The following is a 22,099-nucleotide window of genomic DNA, read 5'->3' as shown; positions in this document are numbered from 1 at the left end:
ATACAAACATGCAGGCCGGTCTATACACTATATTTATCAAGATGTATCTATTCGAGAGAATAAAAATTGTGGCACGAGTGCCAAATTCCTTTGCTAATTCTCAGAATTGAATTCAATACCAACATCCATACATTCTGAATACTGATGTTTAAATTGGAAAACATTCTGCTACAATAGGATTTGCTTGCCAAAAAACAGAAAAATTACATACCAAAATATGTGTAGGTTTTTTTGATAGATATTGTATCTATGAGTATATTGTTGATAATATGTAATTTTCATTGAGATTTTCGCTTTCGATGAGTTGACTTTTAGTTCAGTTACCTCAAATAATAAATTTTACTTCTACCTTATTTACAAAAAAAATAGCTACAAATATATTTGTGACAAATAGATAACAATATACAAACATATTAATATGTGTATATACATATGTATAATAATAAATTGAGTTTAAAAGGCGCATTTTGGGAATTTCCTGTTTAAAATAAGTTCAAAAAATAAACGAACTATGAATGTGTGTGACATAAATATAAAATTATATAAGTAATAATATTAAACTTATAAATATCGATTAAGAGTATGTTTATGAGCTATTTGAAATATGATTTATTTTTAATACACAAGATTTAATTAGTTAATTTATTCACTTTTTAAATCATATTCGTACCTAGAACGGCAATGTTAAGCTTTTTAAAATTATAAAATTTTCCAATAAAAGGTTTCATTTTGGTATTTCCAAAAAATATTTGCGTCGACTGCTCCGATAGTTTCTCAAATTCAACTTATCTTTCAAATGGTTCTAAAGAAAAAAAGTCTTAATGTATGCAATTGAGATCACTTTTTCAAGAAGTAGTATATGGTCAAGAAACTGGCCATTACAGTTGCCCACCAAAAACGCACTTCTGCAATAATTTTTCAAACGAGCTTTAAAACAGCTTATATTAACGTAGACTTACTCTTACTTTCATAGGTCCTCAGACCTGTTAAGTCCGCTGGGAACCCCTTAAGGGTCATAGCTCCTCTATTACGCCTCCGCACCATCGTGTACGGTTTCCCGAGATGTATTTCTTCAGCTCCCTCCAACTTTTGCCTAGTGACGTTGATTCCGCCTCAACTGTTCTGCACCATGTACAGACGATTTTTATACATTTCAAAAGCCTAATCAGCGGAGATAATTTGTTGCTATTGGTCCTTGCGTGCTCTTGTGTTAACTGAACATTACAAGCCTTAAGATCGGCGTACCTGGGATTTCGTCAACACTACAGGCTACAGCATCAATATTCCCAGTCGTTCACATCGCTTGCTTGTCCCAAGAGCTCAAATTTTATTTTAGAGTTTTGTTAATACCAATCGTGCTTCACGATGATTCAAAATTGGTTTAGTTTGACGAACAATCACGGCGAATTTTCCCCATTATTATAGTGAATTTTAACTATTGTAATACGTTGTATAAGAGAGTATCGATTCATTTTTAGTACTTGCGTAGTTTTTACTTCTTAAATGTCAAAATATGATAGCTTCAAAAGTGACAGCTGCCAAAATTGATTGAAGCCCTAGCCTAAGTACAAACAACACGGCAACACATTGTGAGAATGTATACAATTTTGTTTGAAAATATGTCAGTCATCAATGATGTCGTTCCTTCAGACATCTGACAGTAGGTGACAATTTTTTCACTGTCATAATACAAGTTTTATTCGGTACATCATCTGACAGTAAAATAATAACACTATTAAAAAAAACTTTCACAATCCTTGTGAACAGGCAAGTTTTCATTTGTATTTGGCTACTGTCAGCTTATTGGCAACTATTTTCAGGGCACTGACTGATCTGAAAATATTCCAACATTCATCTATCTGTACTTAACTTATAATCTCACCATTGTTTAATTTTGGAGACAGGATGACACACACACTTGCTCCAATTATGAAATTAAATAATGTTTTGTAAGTCGATTGACAGTTCTTAGAACACTCCTGTGAACGAAATATCAAAATTCCCAACCATTTGCAGAACACATCACAGTTATAGCGGTCAACTAAAGAACTAGTGATCGTTGAGAAGTTTAAATGAAATTTCAGTTCACAAATATTGTAGAATGAAGAAATTGGTTCTCAAAATTAAAATATTCTATTTTGTATTATTTGTTTTCTTCTTTTTCTAATTTTTTTAAACTAAATTTTTTCTTCTTTCAGATGGTAATCAGCATTCGGAAATTCAATTGAGTGACGTCAGTAAGTTGCTCTTTTAAAAGTTTTTCTTTATTAATATATTTTCTTAAAATAAAATAAAAGTCGTGATAAAGTGGTAAACCGAGAAAATCCATAAAAGTTTCACAGAATCACTCAGTTTACTACTTTTTCATTTCAATCAAAACTAATGTAACGTGCACACACCAAGGTTTTGAATGTATTCTTTATACCCCCAACAAATATGTCTTATCTTAAGGTACATATAAATACGTCAGTCATGTTAATAAATCAAAAATGAATATGAAACATGAAAAGTTAGCGTTTCATTTCAATTTTCACCAAATGAATTATTAAAATGAAATATATAATCAACTGTTTCTTGTTCATAGGGACATACAAACATTATATTGTTTGACATATTGTAAATTAACAGTTATTACAACAAATAGCTGCAACATATTTTCCTTGAAAAGTCTGCAGGAATAATTTTTAAATTCATCATTCACTATACACCAACATGTCTGTCTACCTATCTATGTACGTCAATATACACAGAGAATAATAATTTCTTCCCTATATAACTTCTTGTTAATTTATTTTAAATAAAAAATGAATTTATAATCTTGATTACGATCTCAGCTATGAGTTCCAGGAATTACAATATTTACAATTCAGCATTCAATAAATGCAAGCAAAAAAAAAATATAATAATAATAAAATTGATTAACATTAAAATGACCTTTGATAAATATTGCATCACATTATCTTGCTTGAAAATTTAACACGAACATACCTCACACTATATTTTTTTATCAAGCATTTTCACACTGTTTAGTTTAAATGTGCTTAAGATTAAGGTAGATGTTCAAGTAGAAGTCTTTTTTACATTTTTCAAAAAGGATGATTCTTTAATACGTTTGATCGAACCAACGGACCATACGAATATTTATTTGTTGTGCTCTTTAAGAGCTAATTTTCTTTTAAAGCCATTTTGAATTTCACTTTTGCTGCACTTGCTCTTTTATCTATCCTATATGAATCAGCTAAATAAAGGGTGTATTTTGGAAGTATCGTTTTCAATCTGGCAATACTTTTATCGGAATAGATCTTTTTGACAGCTGTCACTTGGCTTATGATGAATTGAGTTTGAAATTTCATACTAAATAGATTTGCTTCTAAACAGCGCCAGAACAGCGGTTGCAAATCTTGCAAATTTATTTAATTATATGCATTTTCTTTTTGAAATCGAAATGTTTAAAATGAAAAACCTCAAAACTAGTTTGAGCAAATGCTTTAGTAAATGATCAGCTTACCATAAATGTCAAGTATCTACAATTTTATTCATAAGTATGCATCTAGGGGGAATAATAATATTTTTTTATTGAAAATTTATAGCTAAAGCTTTGAAACCCACTGAAGATTATGACCAGCTGTCAAAAGTTGTAATTTAAGAAATTGCATACAAAATCTATAAAACAAGTTTTTGTTAGATTGCATTATATTGTAGAATAAAAGTTGAATTGTATACATTTAAAATGTGTAAATAAATGCCACGTCTTTTATAATAAATACAACATTATCTTAATATTTAAATAAGTATGATTACATATTAATATTTCAATGACAAATTGCATTTATATTTTTACGGCAATCTCGTATAGTGTAAACATTACAAAGAAAACTTAGGTACTGCAGAATCTTGGTATGATTTCATAATATTTGTTCCCAGTATTAACAATTTGAAGTAAAATTACTCACATTTTTTCAAGACTCCTTCTAAACCCAAAAGGTTTTAAAATATTAGAATAAAACCTTACTCACGGTTTCAGGTTGTAGATCCCAAATTGCTTGGATAATAATGACCTTAAGTGCTTAAAACGTTTTCGGATTCTTGTCCAAAGGACTTAAATTAAAGCTTTGAAATAAGTTGATGTTCTTGAATTGAGTCTTACAATCTTGGCCACAAAGCAGTGACATTCTGTTCTCTACAGTGAGAGAGACCTTGAATATTTTTAACTTTTATATGTTTCATTTCGGCAAAAAACTTCTTTTAAATAGACAGCACTCAATTTGGAAATATATTTTTAATATTTCCAAATGTTGCTAAAGCCTAAAACAATTTCTGTCAATTTTGACAGCGGGACACAGCTGTCATTGTCATTATCTAAGATTTAAAAAGAAAACACTAGATGGCCCAACATGTATGTACAAAATATTATTTATTGTATACATAAATCTAAAATAAACCTCGCGATAACTTACAAAAGCAAAAGCTAAAGCAGATACATGCGATCACATCGTGTATATTATTTTATATTGAATTATATGCAAGCAGCTTTATATGATGACGATGATAAATAATTTATTCTTTGAACTGTTGATACGAAAATATATGACTTATTTTTGCAATACAAACATTTCATATTTTAATATAGAGAGAAGAGAAGACTTAAATACTTTTTTTTTAGCCGATCCATTTAAGTTTTGATGCTGAAAAAAATAAGCGATATTTTTTTTCAAAAACAAAAACTTTAGACAGAATACTCAAAGAATGATCAACATAACTCAATACCAATTCCAAATTACCACTTTATCATCTGTCAAATCAAAATTCCTAATTGACAGCCACTGAAGGACACGTTCCAAAAATTAGCGAATAAAGGATTCGTTCAACATCAAATTGTACATAACCCTTCAATTACAAGCCATCAGTAAACATTTATCCTGAGGCTCCACAAGAGTAAAATCCAATCCAACTTCTCTTCCACAATCTAATCCACAATCCAGTGTTTTTTTTTTGCCTGGGCATATTATATCTTGACATGAGCAATCTCAAATGTCACATTTGAAACAACGGTTAATCTGTTGTTTACTTTTTTGTTTATTTACCTTTCGTGTCGGTAGTTTACAAAATAAAATTAAAACAAACAACAACAATATAAGAATTTAAATATATTTCTTTTATATATTAATTTTATTTACTTAATGTTAGAAATATGTAGATATTAGGGCACTCGACGACAATTTAAACGAAATAAAATTTTAATTTCAAAAAGACTGCGGAAAATGGACGCTCACCACAACAAACAACACATACGTCAAATTTGATGACAGAATTTTGATCCGCTCAAAAATTCCAAACTACGATTACCGGATAATGGACTGGATGTTGAATTGTTGGTCTCTATTGGGTTATCTGGTGACAGGCCGATAGTCCTGTCATCGGAAATGTTTAATGGAGACCCCAAGTTATGAAAACGAATTGTAAAAAATTTGTTAGTAGTCAAATTTTTTTGGAATTCCAAACTATCAATTCAATAACTGTCAAATTCAAGTTCCTAATTGATCGCAATTGAAGGTTTAACTTCGAATTCTACATGTCCCTATAATTCCTAACTTCCGATAAACATTAATGAAATGTCACAAATTCTTTATTGGTCAATTTTCCGGAATGTCATATCCATTGCATTTTTTCCAAAACTGTATATTAGGAGAATTTACTTTTTTATTTCATTAAATTTTAAAAAAAAATCCAATTCAAAAATTCAGAATTAGTTGCACAAAGATTCAAACCGCCCGATATTTATTTAAACTATTACTAATTTAAAGGCCCCGTTTAAGTGTTTGAATATTTTCCTCTTAATATCATACTAACACATTCTTTCATAATAAACATTTAAACTTTTATTTCAAAGTGTCATAATGGCGCTGGTATCGTTCTAAGAAATAAAGCAGCCATTTTATTTTGTTTCTTTATTAAACGTCAAAGATACACACCTATTGTTACTCAAATTTTCATCATCTTTAATGATATATAATAAAAAACAAACAGATCTTCTTGGTTGGCGCCAATCACAATACAAAGTCTTTGAATAATGAAATTAAAATCAATAAAAGGATAGGGTTTTGTAGGAATTTACGTACACTTTTTAAAATCAGATTTAGAAGATAAGATCATAACGATAATAAAACCCATCTAATAGTTTCTAAGAAATGTGTACTTCAAGAACTTTCAAAGTTGTCATCAATTTTTTAAAAAATAAATTTGATTTTATCAAAAAACTACAGAGCATAAAATTCCGGAAATACCCTTTGAGCCAAATTATCAGCATTGTCATATTTTTAGTTTGTTTTGTCTTTTTGATCAATGATTATAATTTGGGAAATTTCGAAAATGTATCATTGAACAAAAAAAGTTTTAATAATGATAATTTAACTTAATCTTGGTACGATAACGATAATCATAATTTACAAAATTCGTATTTAAACAATGTTTAAAAATGAATTTGTTCCTTTTGTGATTTCTTTTCATCCATCAAATAAAACAAACCGGCAAAGAGTGTAATATCTAAATATATTTAATTAAAACAAAAATAAAAAAGTAGAAAAATACCGTGACAATCGCGACTGCGCCAGAAGAACTTAAGAGCGCTAAATTTATTTATTTTTAAATAAAAACAAACCATACACAATTTTTTAGCAACAAAAGCAAAGTTCGCGAGAGCTCACTCATTCTCGTCTTTTTTCTTCCTCAGTTAACAAGCGTTACGCATCATTCGCGTGCTTTTAAGATTGGCTGTCGGTTGTCGAAAATCCATTACTTATAGAAATTTTGAAAATAAAATTTTCTCAAAAAAGTACTTATACCTATAATATGCCTAAACTTATGTAATTTGTGTTTAGTTAATTATTAGTGTAAGACAAAACTAAGATAATGAGATATAAAACTATCTAGAAAAAAAAATTAATTAAGTGAAGAATAAGAAAGGACTGTTTTTGAAAAAAAGATAAATCTTCAAGACAAAATTCTACAAAATAGTAAAATAAGAACTCGTTTTTTTTAAAGAGGATTTAATTTTTGTTTCTGGATTGATCTTGTGAAAAGTAAGTAAAATATTGATTTCTATAGAAAACACGCTTCAAGCCGCTACCGTGCCATGCCATGTTGTATCTTTTATTCTTAAAATTTTAATTTTTTTCTGTCCTTGTGCAAAAATAGTTCAAAGTTAGATTTTTAAAAATACTTTAAATTTGATTTAGTGCGGTTTTTATAGCGATATTCACATGAATTAAGCTCTTTTTTATTCTGTCTGGAATCTTGAAATTTAATGCGTGGGTATATCGCTGCAGAGCATTAATAAGAAACATTTTACCTTCTAAAACGAAAATATCTTTAAAATATTCGCTATAAGTTAAAAGTTCTACGAAAACATTTAAAAGTAGATGTGTGACTGGACTATTCGCCACTAGATGTCGTGTTTTAGTTTTGTTTGTCTTTTTGAATGCATACTTGTTTCTTTCTCTATCTTCAAGAATTTCTAGAATTCAATGCAAAGAACTTAAAATTGCAATAATAAAATAATTGCAATAGCTAAAGAATAATCAATTATTTTCATTGTTGATGTTGTGGTTTTCATATGGAAGTTTGTTTACCTTTGTTTTTATTTTTTATATCTAATTTGAAGGTTGTCTGCTAAGATTTTGCCAAAATTTTGTTTGTTTCTAAAAATATTTTTTTTTTAAATCGAAAGGAGTGATCAAAAGTAGTTTCTTGTTTTAATAAATTGAAAATTAAAAAAAAAAAGTAAAAGTTATTCAAAAATCGTAATGAAAATAAAGAAGCCATTTGATTCATACAAAAAGTTGAGTATATTAATGAATTTTTTCTTTCCATAAGAAATCAAAAATATAAAAAGTATCAATAAACTTCTTACTAAGCTTTATTCCTTAGTTTTCAAAAACATAGTCCTAACTTAATGAACACTTTTTGTATCGAATGAATAATGAATTTATATGATGATTCAAATTTGTAATGTTAAAAGCACTGATACTAATTTAATGGGGAAGCCATTAGCCATTCTTAGTATTACAAATAAGTGTCAAACTTTTGTATGGAAAATCATTCTAACGGATTTTTGATTGGTCACCTTTAAACCTTCTAAGTTCCTTAAAATGACAGTTTATCTTGTTGCAAATAAAACTGTTCTGAATTTTAAATTAAGGTCAATGTTCACGTTAGCCTAATTTAAGACGACTAATTATGACATGACGTCTCAATTTGCTGATCTCACTCTGTCATCAATTAAAATTAAAAATGTCTGCCTCATTTCTCGATTTTTGTTTAAAAGTCATGTGCGGTATGAGTGAAAAAGTATGTTGAAAATGCAATTTTAGTTTCCTCATATTTTTTTTGAATTTTGAATTAGAGAAGAGTGAAATAATATTTTAGACTAATTATGACGCTTCAATTGTTTTATTTCTCTCTAGTTAATAAAATTTTTAAAATTTAATGTGTCTCCCTCCTTCTCTATTCTCTGAATGTCATCTATGTAAATAAAATCTATAGTACTGACGTCATGAAATTCTACGGAGGCGTCACCTAACGGTTGCTCCAATATTAGCTCGTACATTAATTTTTTACTTGACTCTTGTATATATAAAACATCCAATGAAACGTCATTTTGAGGCTAAAAACATTTTTATGATTAAGCTACGGGTTTTAAGAACAAAGCCGTCATTTGTGGTGGTAGTGAGATAGGATGATGAAACGTCAAATTGAGTTTCATCAAAAGAGTTATTTGTGTAAAATTTACACTATCGCACAAAACTCTTACCAAACTTTAATATGTCATCCTTTGTGACAATTTAGCTGTCAACGCGTTTTGTTAATTATTTAAGTTAAGTTTAGTTTTAATTATTTTCAAGCTTGTAGTTTTAAAAACTGAGACAATTTTTGTGTCGTTTCAATTTAGGACGAAAAATGTTTGTTGAGTAAAAGACCAACAAAAATTTCAATATAAGCTCAAATACGGAACAGATTGAATTCCCGAAAGTTTTTTAAATAAATTATTTTGATTTTGTTTACAATTTAAAGCCTAGTACGCTGCTGATGCGAAACGAAATTTCCCATACAAAAATGACATGACGAAATCATAAACGAAAAATTTCGCTGTGCTTTTCGTTTTTCAGTACGCTGCTGAACAACGAAATGTGTCATTTTAGTGGATAGCTGTACTAGATTTTTTAGTACAATTCTCCACTCTTTTCGTTCTCAATTTAATTGCCCGGTATATTAATTGCTTGCGAAATTTTGACGTTTAATTTATTTATTGGAAAAAATTGTTTACAAATCAAAATTGAAAATTGTTTACTCGTGACTTTCGGTGTTTTTGTTTTTTGTTTTCCACAGCTGACAGAACTCTACACAAATATTTTTCCGTTGTGGTTTTCGTTTTAATTTCGCTCTACACTTGGAGACCACCGAAAAATTTCGTTTCGCATCAGCAGCGTACTAGGCTTAAATAAAAAATGATTTCTAATCACATCGTCTAAAGGGAAACAAATAGAAGTACAAAATTTGGTGAAGTACATACAAGTTGCATATCACGGAGCTTTATTGCGAAAATGTTTCTTCATTTTTTGGGTAAAAATAAGAGAAGACAAATTCGGATAAGACGCATTTCGAATTGAGTTTATTAGAATGAAATTCTAGCTATTATCAGTTTTAAGTATATTATCAATCGTGGATTGGATACTTCTGCTCTACGAAATCATTTCAATCAAATTGGATTGGATACTTCTGCTCTACGAAATCATTTCAATCAACTGCCAAACCTAGCAATGTTGGAACAAAGTCATGATCTACTATCCCCAACCCTATATTCATGACGAGATATTAGACAGTCAACTCACTAGCAAGATGGAAAAGCGGCAGGTGCAGACGAACTCATAAAGAACCTGGCAAACATATATAATCAAATTTTTGAAACTTGAATCATCCCTCAGCAGTTTAAAGATACTTTGATTTTTCCGGTGCACAAATAAGGCAACATCGAAGATCCAACCAACCAAGAGGAATCTCGTTTTTGAACGCTTCCTATAAAATCTTTACTGTGATTCTCCTAAAGCGGCTAAACACGTAGATAGACTCGACTAATCTATTATTCAGGTCGGGTTACTTGACCATCGATCATATATTCGTTTTAAGGAGCATTGCTGAGTCTTTTTTGTGGATCTTAAAATTGATCGAAACGCATTGATGTTCAAGTTGTTTGTATCCATTTAAATTTAGTAGAGTTATTCAGAACTTGTACGCAGACACGAGAGCAGCGGTATGGAATGGAAAGCAGGTATCTGAATGGTTTCAGACGCAGTTAGAAGTAAGACAGATCTGTGCTCTCAGTCCTAGATTATTCGCACTATTTATAAATGACATCACTGAAGCATTACCAAGAGGTGTTAGATATGCTGGAGAGGTCATTAAAGCTTTACTCTTCGCAGATAGTATAATCTTGCTGGCAAACTCACAGCAATCCTTACAGCTTATAATAAATCGACTTTCGGAATACTGTAGACGATAGAGCTTGGTAGTGAAAAAGTCAAAAGTGATGGTTATCAAGAAAGATGGAGAAAGGTTAAGCTCAAGTGAACAATGGCACTTCAACAATGAGAACATAGAAAGAGTGAAAGAATACAAATACTTAGGAGTATATTTTACCCAAAACTTAAGTATGGAAAAACACCTCAACGAAAAACTTCTTAAGGCTAACACCGCGATTAACGTGGCATGGAAAGAATGTTTCAACAACAAAAACATTGCTCATAACAGTAAATATAAAGTTTTCGAAGCAATATCCCAGTCAATCCTCTTATCCTGATGGGAGCAAAGAAATTTGAGACTGTGGAAAAACTCCTGAGATTTTATTTAAAACGAACATTCCACCTTTCTTCATGCACCTCAAACTACATGATAATGTTAGAAACAGGCTTATCCCCACTCTTCATAAAAACGTTGAAGCTGCAAGACGATTACATTCTGAAAGTACTGAATATGCCTTACAATCGCTTACCAAAAAAATCAGCTTTACAAGCGATACAAAGCAAAACAGGATGGGTTAAAGAGTGGATTGGGCTAGCAGAAGATACAGGTGTAACTTTAAATCTCAGTGAACAGACGCGTCTGGATCCGCTCACTTCATCGGATGATTTATAGCAGGCTGAATTATAATCCTAATGAAAGAAACTACGTCCAGGACATAAATACTGTAGAGTAAATCTCCAACATGTTTCGGCTAAGAGGTGAACTGCTGAACATAAATTACGTTCCACACCGCGAAGATCTTCCACTGCTGTGTGATATTTGCAACATGGCTGAACGAAAGGATATTTTTCATTTTGTCGGAAGGTGTCCAGTCCTGAGAGAAACTAGAAGAAATGTACTTGGTGGAGACTTTTTAACAGAAACCAAAGCTTTAGCTCTCTTAAATGAAGTATGTCTAAAATGCTTATTTAATGCAAAACAGCACTTATTTAAGATACAAATTTTAAGCTAACACAACTGCAACTTAATTAATTACAAAATTTTAATACAGTTAAAACTTTGTCAATCCAAGTAGAAGAAGCAAAGAATTTTATAAAGAATTTGTATTATCAGTTTGACATTTAATTCAAGAAGAAACAACAAAAACAATTATGATATCTTTTGACATTCTAATACCAAAAATGCAGTGACTGATGGGTGATCAGTTTAAAATTCTAGCAACTACAAAATGTCCATATCTGTCAAACTGACACTTTGGACCTGTTTAAAAAACAAAAACATAAAATATCTGTACCGATACTGAACTTACAAATTTGATGTAAAATTACGTCGTAATATGTCAGCATATATTAAACAGCTCATAAATAAGGAGTTTTCAAACCATTTATTCATTAGACAGTAAAAAAAGTAAGCTTAATTTATAGGTTTGCATAGTTTTACAAAATATTTAATTATTTTTAATTTATGATGTAGCAAATAGTTGTTGATCGACAAATCGAAACTGTTTGTATATTTGGTGTATTTTGCTAAATAACCCCTGCTAATTACAATTTTAAATTTATTTATACAATGAATAAGCAAATTTATAGGTCTTGATTCCGCTTTGATTAGACAAACATTGCGTGCATCATATTTAATTAATTCTGAGTAATATTTTGCAATTGTTATAGTATTTTTCTAACAGGGAATATTTTTTAAGACATAAATCAAACAAAATTACCAAACAATAAATGATTTATTCAGCAGTTTTCGCTTGTTTTTAAAATAAAATTGACTTTTTTACGAGTAGATAACAAGATGATGATCTTCATACTATTTCACTCTAATTAGTCTTGTGTCGTCATCTCAAGTTTACAAGATTTAAAAATCGATTGTCTCGAAAACGTTTTGTTTTGGCATTCTATTACAAAATACAACTTTTACTGTTTAATATCAGCCCAATTATTAAGTTCGATGATTTTAATACTTCAAAAATATCGATGATTTGAATACTTCAAAAATCCATATACCCACAATAACAAGGCTAATATTTCCTCTTCAGATGTCATATAGAAATACATCAATTTCCATTTCATCTCTGTTCCCAGAAAATATCGTCTACAAAGCTTTAAGATTGATGTGATTTTATTTCGAGTATAATAATCTTGTTGGCATCTATCCGGAATTAATGACGTCAGTAAAGAAATTAAAGTCTGACCAAACATTTCATCTTCTTGTTTAAGACCAAAAGGATTTTAGAATTGTGTGTAGATATTCTTTTATTTTTGCAATGATTTTTGACAGATCATTTATTTACCTATAAAAGTGAAAAAAAAAGAAAAATTTTGATACACTGTCTCGAGAAAAAGACGAAAAACAGATTTTAACACGTAATAATTTGTGACCATTAAGACAGTTTTTTTCTTTTTTCACGCGTGGGTTTATTGCCTAGACGGTTAAGTATTAAGTTAATTTCTTTGGGCTGGATTTCGACCCAGACAATGTCATCATCTTCATTTTTATATATTGACAACAAACACTTTTCTGATGCTCACATAAAAATATAGGTCTGCAATGACGTGCGGCCAGGAGCAGGGAGGCGGTGTGATTTAATAGATTTTTGATCTTCAAACTTGGCAAGTTTTTCAAGTTTCTTTATTGTTTATAACTCATCACAAGTAAAATTTATTAGTTGAATCATAGGGTTAGTAATAAATATCAGATGTATAATATTTCTTTTTGTTTTAACAAATTTTTAATTTTCTGAAGTGTCTGGATTTCGCCTACATTTTTCAAAACTGTTAGAAGATAAATCTTTATGAATCATTTAAGGAAAATAGATCATACTCATATAATCATTATAATGCATTTTGAAAATAATATTAATTTTTATTGGGTTTATATTCTTTCTTTAATAGAAGGATAAGGAATTATTAGTGTTTGAATTTTTGTTTGTTATTCAAAAGTTTTTGAACGTAGCATAGATTTTTTGTTCACTTTGCCCTAAACAGAACAAAAGTATAAAAGTGTCAAATCTCAAGATGTCAGTGAACTATTGTCCAGGAATCTTTTCTTGAAAAACTGCAAATACTTAATTGCAAAATCCATACATACCTCTTAAATTCGTTTTGAAGCTTGTATCGTTTCATTTTTAGAAATGACGTAGTTTTCACGTGTCAAATGTCAAATGACAGATGACAGCTTCGTAAAGCAGCAAACTATTCAAAACAAAACATTTTATTGGAAACGCTTTATTTACCCTGTTTATAAACTTGCTTCGAGCATTAGGATAAAACTGCATTCAGCTGAAATAAGCTTGGTTAAGAAATAATTTTGACAGATAAACATTATGGGCGTGTTCACGTTTACAAACATTATGGTTTTGTTTTTGAACTCAAACATCTTTCTTGTAAGCCCCTTTCCTCTAAATTTAACAAGCACGCAAGAAAAATAATTCTTTCTAATAGGTATGAACCAACACAAGAACCGTTTATGTCAAAAGTATGGTACCAGATTGTCGGTAGCACCCTATCGTAACTTATAAACGGTCGTTAATTTTATAATCTCTCTAAAAGAAATTCTTACTTTTATGATTTGTAATAATAGATTTATTAGTTTTATAAATCTATTAATGCAGGTGTGTTTAAGCAATGGAAAATACAAATATTTTGAATATAAGTTTAAATTACTTTTGAAAAGCATTTTCGAATTCTACATTTGAGTTAAAGAAGAATTGACGTTGGCATACATACGGAGGAACATCAAAGTACTTGAACATTTATGCTTTGCATTATGTTTTTTCTACACGAGTGTACTGACGATTTTTTAAAAATTTTGTTTGTTCATATAAATAATAAAGTCTATTTTAAAAAATAGCATATTTAACATTTTTAAGTGTTTGAAGCTATTTTTAAACTTAATGGTAAATAAATTGAAGGCGATAATATACAACTAAAAAGTTTATATTTGCAAATCTTTTGAGTTATTTTTTTGTACTTTTTCTGTCGTGCGTCGGAATAAAGGTCGTATATGACGTACATAAAATATTTTCGCGTACAATGTAGTTTTTAATTTGTATTTAATACAATGTTGCAGTCAAAGTTCACAGTTTTAAAATATGAGTTTCCTGACAGTGACATTTCTCAAAAAGATGAACGCAATTGGCTAGTGATATCTTGTGGTTTAAAACCTGTAGGACTAAGATAATGCTCCATGGTCAATTTTGAAAAAAAAATCTGCGTCAATAACCAAATGTCACATTCAACAAAGTGAAGATTAAAAAGCCGTTCTTAAAAACATTATTAAAAAGTTTTTCGGCTTTATACACTCTGCTTACATAAAATCTATTTTACCAACGTCAAGCAATTTACTTTCAAACAAATAATTGATGTTTTCGGAAGAATTTTGACAATTTTATCCATGTTTTAGACTTGACAACTTTTGTCTTTTTTTTTGCTTGACCAATACTTTACGCTGTATTTTTTAACAAAGCCGTTTAGCCTTTTGGCAAAAGCTTAATCAAAAATGTTCGTAAGTTTTACGTCATAAAATTGTAATTAGTACAGCGTTCGTAAACTTAACTATGATAATACTATTATATTGACGTTTACGAGTTCAGCCGTAGGAATCCAATGCATGCTATCACAATGGAGCTTCGACCTCACGTTTCGTTTAACAATCGTAAAGAAAAGAACGTAATGTAATGTAATGTGACTCCAAACGGAAACTCAAGTTTTTCTAATTATCTGAACATTTGCTTTATCTGACAGCTCAACAACTGTAAAAAAATGTCAACAAACAAAATATTTGCTCTTTGGAGGGATGAAATAATAGAAATGTCATTCAAAGCTACCTCGAAGCAGGCCCATCGTAACGTAGACGTAGCCGAAGCTGAAGCGTGTTTGTGATTCAGCCATTATAGTTCCAACGTTGACATTTCCACAACTAAGAGATTACGAATAAAGGCCCTATTACACTTATTTTCATTGCCTTCCTCTGTAACATACTATTTTCTTATTAAATACTTCCTCGAGAACTAACTTCATCTTGCCCAGTACAGTAATTACAGTTTGAGGGGTCCTTTTTCCTCCTTTTACCTTTAATTCATATACTAAACCATTTTTTCTTTAAACGGTATCGCATGGTAACGTAAATAAGTTTTTGTTTTAAATATGATAACATTTTTCAAACCACATATTTCTTTGGATAATTAGGGTGATAATTTTTTTGTTTCCAAATGTACATACAAATAATGCGTGATCGCGCAACCTCGAGATCTAAACCGCTCCCAAACCTCTGCCCGCTTTTATCTTGTAATAAGAAAAACTATGATATTTTTATCTATTTTGAGCCTGAAACGTCATCTTTTCTACAGAAAAGATAAACGAATATGTACTGTACACTAAAATCCGCAAACAAAAAATTAAAAACACAACATTTCTGTCGCCTATTGATTGTCTCCTAGCTAACTTCGAGGTGTGTTACGCAAAGTGATATTTTTAAACACTTTCTCTCTTATTACTCTCTCTTACTCTCTGCGTAAACTTTTTGCTAGGTTGCAATTTTTCTTTTGTATTTTCTCTAATTTTGTATTTGTTTTTGATTTTCCCTGCCGCGGCCGCAAGTAAAAGAAAATCAAAGTATTTCAAAAAACAGCGTTTTCGAGATATAAATTTGAAATAAGCAAAAAAGAAAAACACGCGACACAGCGCCACTGTACCGCCTTGTGACAGAATTGTATAATTCTGCGAATTCGAACAGAAAAGAAAAAACAACCACACCTTCGGCCAGTTTTTAAGTTTTCAGTTTTCACAGCCCGCCAGTATATATTCGTGATTTCTCACGATCACTTGATTCGGCGGCTGGCGACGGGCGTTTTATAGTTGATCATTAGAAAATTTAAAGAGAAAAATACATATAGGTATCTATAAAATCTCTTTTATCAAGTCAGGTGGGGAAAAAGGAAAAGATTGAAGACCATTTAGGCGCACATTTTCATATACACACTAATTTTTAAAAATATATTAAAAAATAATTAAATATGTTTTTTTTGCAGTTGCCGTTCTCGAAATGCTAGAAAATAACGACGGTATTAACGGAACAATGGGTGGACCTGGGGTCCAAAATATTGATCCCAATCAACCTTCAACATCTAATTTTAATGGCAATGGTTTAATACAGCAACAGCAGCAACAACAACAACCACAGCAACAACAACAATCCGCTCAACAACAACAGCAACAGCCAAATAATAAAAAATTAAAAAGAACTGCTTATGTCAAAATCACAGAACAACCAGCTTGGAAAGCGTTACGGTTCCGTTATGAATGTGAAGGAAGATCGGCTGGATCGATACCAGGAGTTAATAGCACACCGGAAAATAAAACGTTTCCCACCATTGAAATTGTTGGTTATAAAGGACGAGCGGTGGTTGTTGTGTCATGTGTAACGAAGGATCAACCATATAGGTGAGTTTTTGAACGTGATAATTGTCAAATGAGCTAATAAGATGATTTTAAAAGTGTCATTCCGTGAAGCATATGAATTTTTCGAGCTCCAATTAGATAACTATCATAAAAGTATAGTGACGTTTGATCACTTGCAAATTTTTAACAGTTTTCTATATAAAGTCTATTGACATTTGACATATGAATGTGATTTACGTTCAACATTCCGCTATGGAAAAGCAATTAGTGAACTATTGTTGAACGTACCCATTCTCCTACAAATGATCATAATAACAATTGCGTTTTGTGACGTTTATAAGTGTCAACAAATGTTTCTTTATAAACTACTTAAGGTGCGTTCGCACTGTGAAGTTGAATTTAGTTTAAAAAATCTTTTAATTTTTCTTACAGACCACATCCTCATAATTTAGTTGGTAAAGAAGGCTGTAAAAAAGGAGTTTGCACACTGGAAATAAATAGCGAAACCATGAGAGCAGTATTTAGTAATTTAGGAATTCAATGTGTAAAAAAGCGAGATATCGAAGCAGCTTTAATCGCTCGTGAAGATATTCGAGTGGATCCTTTCAAAAGTAAGTTTAAATTTAATTAAAAATCACAAACAAATATTAACTAATTTATTTCCAAAAATTTCAGCTGGATTTTCACATAAAAATCAACCAGGAAATATAGATTTAAATGCAGTTCGATTATGTTTTCAAGTTTTTCTTGAAGGCGATCAAAAAGGTCGTTTCACAGTACCACTTTTACCTGTTGTTTCTGATCCTATTTTTGACAAGAAAGCTCTGTCAGATTTGGTTATCTGTCGTCTGTGTAGCTGTTCGAGTACGGTTGATGGTGGCAAGGAGATTATCCTTCTGTGTGAGAAAGTTGTTAAAGAGGATATTTCGGTGCGTTTCTTTGAGGAACAAAATGGCAATCTGGTGTGGGAAGCTTTTGGTGATTTTCAACATCAAGATGTACATAAACAAACAGCCATCATTTTTAAAACACCACGCTATAGGACGGTACAGACAAATGAAATAGTTAAGGTTAGTCCGTACACAAAAAAATCTGTCCCATAAATCTCCCTAATCAAATTTTACTCTTACTCTTTTTTGTTTAGGCATTCATTCAACTTAGACGACCATCAGACGGTGCTGTTAGTGAACCTCTACCATTTGAATTTCTTCCCATAAGCTCAGGTAGGCGTGCTTTCTGGGCAATCCGTAAAAATTTGAAACGGAAGGCCGACATGGGTGTATTTCAGCAAATACTCAATGAAGATAAGGCGGCCATATTGGCTGCCAAACAGGCAATACCCTCTTACTCGGAGGTGGGTTGTCAAAGTGACGTTATTAATTTAGATACTCCAACGGAAGAGGATCATACGAAGTCTTTTGAGACCGAAGATGAAGAGTCGGTAAAGCGACGCATGGAAAAAGAGGTCGATAGTATAATTGATGAAAAACTTAAAGAAATGGAACTAAGAGAACCCGAAACAGAGCCAGAATTAGAACTGGAACCAGCACCAGAACCTGATCCTGAACCACAACAACGTTATCAAAGCGTTCAAACCCAAACTCAAGATTCATTGGAAGACATTGAAGATGAATCAATTCAGGAAGACATTTCAGAGCCACGCAAATTGTCAGCAAATGATAAAATAACCGATTGGCTTAAGTCAAATGACGAGTTTGAACGAACCGATGACAGTGATTCTCCTCCGGTCAATGGACATCATGTTACGACTCTTACAACATCGACTGTGGTAACTTCGGAAGAGGATAAGACCTTGAATGACTTGCTTGATCATTCGGAAGAACTTGAGGAAATCTACAGTGACAACAAACTTAGAATTGAAACATTCAATAATACACTGATAAATGAACTTGCTAGTTCTTCCGTTGATGGAAGCTTGACCAAGAGTTCTATCTCCAAAATGGAAGTTGAGGAGAGTTTTGATGATGCTGCAACATATACAAGCCTTGAGATGGCATTTAAAAATCCCTATCCAATGGCTGGTCGTGGTATTTCTGGTATGTCGGGTATGTCTGGAATGGCAGGTTTGACAGGTATGTCAGGTATGACAGGTGTGATGCGATTGCCTGCTGAGCGGGTAGCCAATCATGATCCTGTTGAGATCATTGTTAATCCTCCAGCGGCGCTGCTTAACATGCCTTCGCCTACAGGAAACCGGTTGAGTTTTGTTGGTGATGAGAATTGTCCTCCACTTCCCCCCAAACGTATACGTAAGCAAGACATACCTATTAACCCACCTGCTCGAAGCAGCCCAACATCTCCAGCAAGACCTCCCTCACAGATCATCATTATGAAAACTCCCGACCAATCGCCACCAACGAAAAAACTACCACCAACTCCAAATAATAACAATAATATGTCCCGGCAGAAAAAGCCTGGTTTCTTTTCAAAGCTCTTCTCACGGCGAAAGAGTAAGTCCGATCTATCGCAGACTTCATCATCTCCAGGCTCAAAAACCGCAAGTCCAATGGGTTCCCGGGAACCCAGTGTAGCTCACTTCTCACTCAACGACATTAACCGCTCATCAGTCCGCTCCCTGAAATCTATTCAACCATCAAGTATATCGGCATCGAATAGTCCCACAAATGGGGCAAAGTCTGGAAGAACCGTTGGCGGTAAGCCAGTTGGTAGAAGTGTGAGTAGTGTGTCCGGCAAGAGACCCCATCTTACAGCCGAGGTTATTCACATCCCACTTAAAGGCGACTCATCGAATAGTCTGCCAATGCATGAAGCCTATTCTGACGCAAGCACTGTGACGTTAAGTAATATGCTTGATAGAAAAACTGTCAGTGCCATGCAACTGGTTGACATTCCGATCAATGATGGCAACATGGAACTCGTCGCCATTGCCGATCGGCAAAGTTTGAAAAACTTATGCGAAGGCCAATATGGTGTGGCTCTTCATCCAGATGTCGATTTGACAGAAGCAGAACATTTTGCTTTATATACGAGTGTGCCACCTAATGCAACAATGAGTGAATTCGATGAAACGTCATGCTATTATGCGCCAGTCGATGCCGGTGAAATTCTTACACCCGAAGAAGTTGCAAAACGACTCACCGAAGCAAATAAAATTAACTGAGCAAAATCGAATATCTAGTAAATTTAGTTAGAAGCTAGAAGCTATTAAATATATATAACACTACGTGAAGACGTTTGTTTCTTCCCATCAGTGTTGAACTTGAATTTATGTAACGGCTATCAGTGTCAATGTCAATGTCTATGCTATATTAACAGGAGTGTCACTGAATAGATGGCCAGTATTTCTTTTTTTTTGACGACAATAGTTTGACGTTTGATTTCCTGAATTTTAATGGAAATGGAAAATACATTTATTTGAAAAAGAAACTTGAAACAAATATTAAGGGATATTGTCAATTGTGTTCGTTGTTTGTATTTGCTCTCACAGATCAATCTTGTGAGTTTCAAAAATAAAAAAAAGTATTCATCTGTCAAAGATAAACAAGAAATGAATACTTTGCCGTTGTGTCATTTTATATTGTTGCCCAATCAATCGTTTTTTGTAAACCATTTTGTATTTGAAATTTATATATTGTCAATCTTGTATACAAGCAAGCTTGTTGCATTAATATATATTTTGTTTTATAAAAATATTAGATTTATTGTACCTTGCATTCATATCAAGTGAAATTTTAAATGAAACAAACTTAAAAATTTGTATTAGTACTTAAGAAACTAATTCCCGATATACGAGTATTTTAGCCAAAAACAAAAAAAAAACTTAAATGATAAAATCAACACAAAAAAAATTAAAACAAAAAAAAAACAAAACAAACAAATTGTCTTTAACAATTAATTTCTATTTTAGATCCTGCTGAAATAAAACGTAAACGTCAAAAAACAGGGGGAGATGCAATGCAACACATAAAACGTGTTCAAGAATCACAGCAACTACATGCTCAGCATCCGATTGAACAACATGATGGTAGTAAGTTGTTGCATAACTATTACTTTCGTCCAACTGTCATCTCTGTCAAACTATTTTGCTAAAATAAGCATTCATACAAAATTAGCGCCCTCGTGTGGTTTTCAATGGAACTTAGATATTTGGTGAATTTACTAAGTGTTACTCTAAAAAAAATAATTTCAAAACTAGTAAGTTTCCTTGATATCTAACGACCATTAAACCCACTCATTCATTGTAGACTTGTTGTCATTCAAATTGTCGTTGGTTAAATATGTGGTTGGTTTTGGTATATTATGGGGTTAAGGTTTTTCTTCAGCTTTTCTCTTTGTTTTAATAACTGGTGATGGTTAATTGGTATACAGTTATCAAAGGTTTATCATATTTTTGGAAATAGAATTTCTCCTATTTGCAGATGCAAGATCTTTTATTGGCAAGAATGGTAAAAATTGGGAATCAAAGGAAAAAATTGTGGTGCTACGATGACTTTAAGTGAGCTTAAAGTGTTTAAGACAAAACAAATTTTAAAGACGACGCACGATGGCAGTGCTCCAAAGGTAACCAGAATTGTATAAGCATCTTTAAATTCTCTATAGACCAGTGATAGTTCCTAAATAATAATGTAGGGGCAAAAGGTTTTTCTTTTTGACGTATGTAAAGTTTGTACATAAATGTAGATATTTCTTATTTAAAAAAACGTAAAATTGTATTCAAATTGGTAGCGTTTTATCCAAAATATTAGCAAAATTGTTCCGATGACGTGACGTTTTGAAGAACTCATCATAGACCTGTTTGTGTTGGCTTCTATAACTGATTGTCTTCTATGGAGCGCTGCCATCCTATCAACTACATATAATAATAATTTTGAACATTAGTTATAATATTTGTAATATAATTTCTCTGATTATACATTGAGGAAAATAGAAAGATGAGAGTAATTAACCTAGAAATCCAGATTGTTGAGTATAATTTGACAAGTATGACAAGTATCTGTAGCTTCTCATAACTTGAGTCCATAGTCTGTTTTTCATTGACTTTTCTACATGAAACAGTTTTTTACTGCAGAATTTCTTACTGATACTTGTATATCGTGAGATTCGACTAATTTGTTTATAAATCAAAAATTTGTATTAATAATAATCTAGTACATTGGAATCAAACAGAACTTTTCAACGCCACCTGTGAGTAGGTAGAT

General features: G+C 31.6%; 1 protein-coding gene across 7 annotated transcripts in view; it reads left to right on the top strand.

The window, feature by feature from the left end:
- The window catches only part of LOC129950096 (embryonic polarity protein dorsal-like), a 95,384-nt gene extending 74,791 nt beyond the window's left edge, over positions 1–20,593 (top strand). For 4 of the 7 annotated variants that reach the window (XM_056061907.1, XM_056061906.1, XM_056061904.1 and 1 more), the window contains 5 exons: positions 2,199–2,237; positions 16,550–16,961; positions 17,352–17,530; positions 17,595–17,989; positions 18,064–20,593. In XM_056061907.1, coding sequence (XP_055917882.1) covers positions 16,564–16,961; positions 17,352–17,530; positions 17,595–17,989; positions 18,064–20,061 — 2,970 coding nt within the window. In that variant the 5' untranslated portion in view covers positions 2,199–2,237; positions 16,550–16,563 and the 3' untranslated portion in view covers positions 20,062–20,593. Of the gene's footprint in view, positions 1–2,198; positions 2,238–6,729; positions 7,080–16,304; positions 16,445–16,549; positions 16,962–17,351; positions 17,531–17,594; positions 17,990–18,063 lie in introns of those variants that run through there. The other 3 variants (XM_056061908.1, XM_056061909.1, XM_056061910.1) reach the window with 3 other exon arrangements.
- Positions 20,594–22,099: the final 1,506 nt, after the last annotated feature.

Source organism: Eupeodes corollae, chromosome 3 (assembly GCF_945859685.1).
Source record: "Eupeodes corollae chromosome 3, idEupCoro1.1, whole genome shotgun sequence".
Taxonomy (NCBI): domain Eukaryota; kingdom Metazoa; phylum Arthropoda; class Insecta; order Diptera; family Syrphidae; genus Eupeodes; species Eupeodes corollae.
Note: the sequence above shows the minus strand (reverse complement) of the source record. Positions and strands in the feature narration are given on the sequence as shown.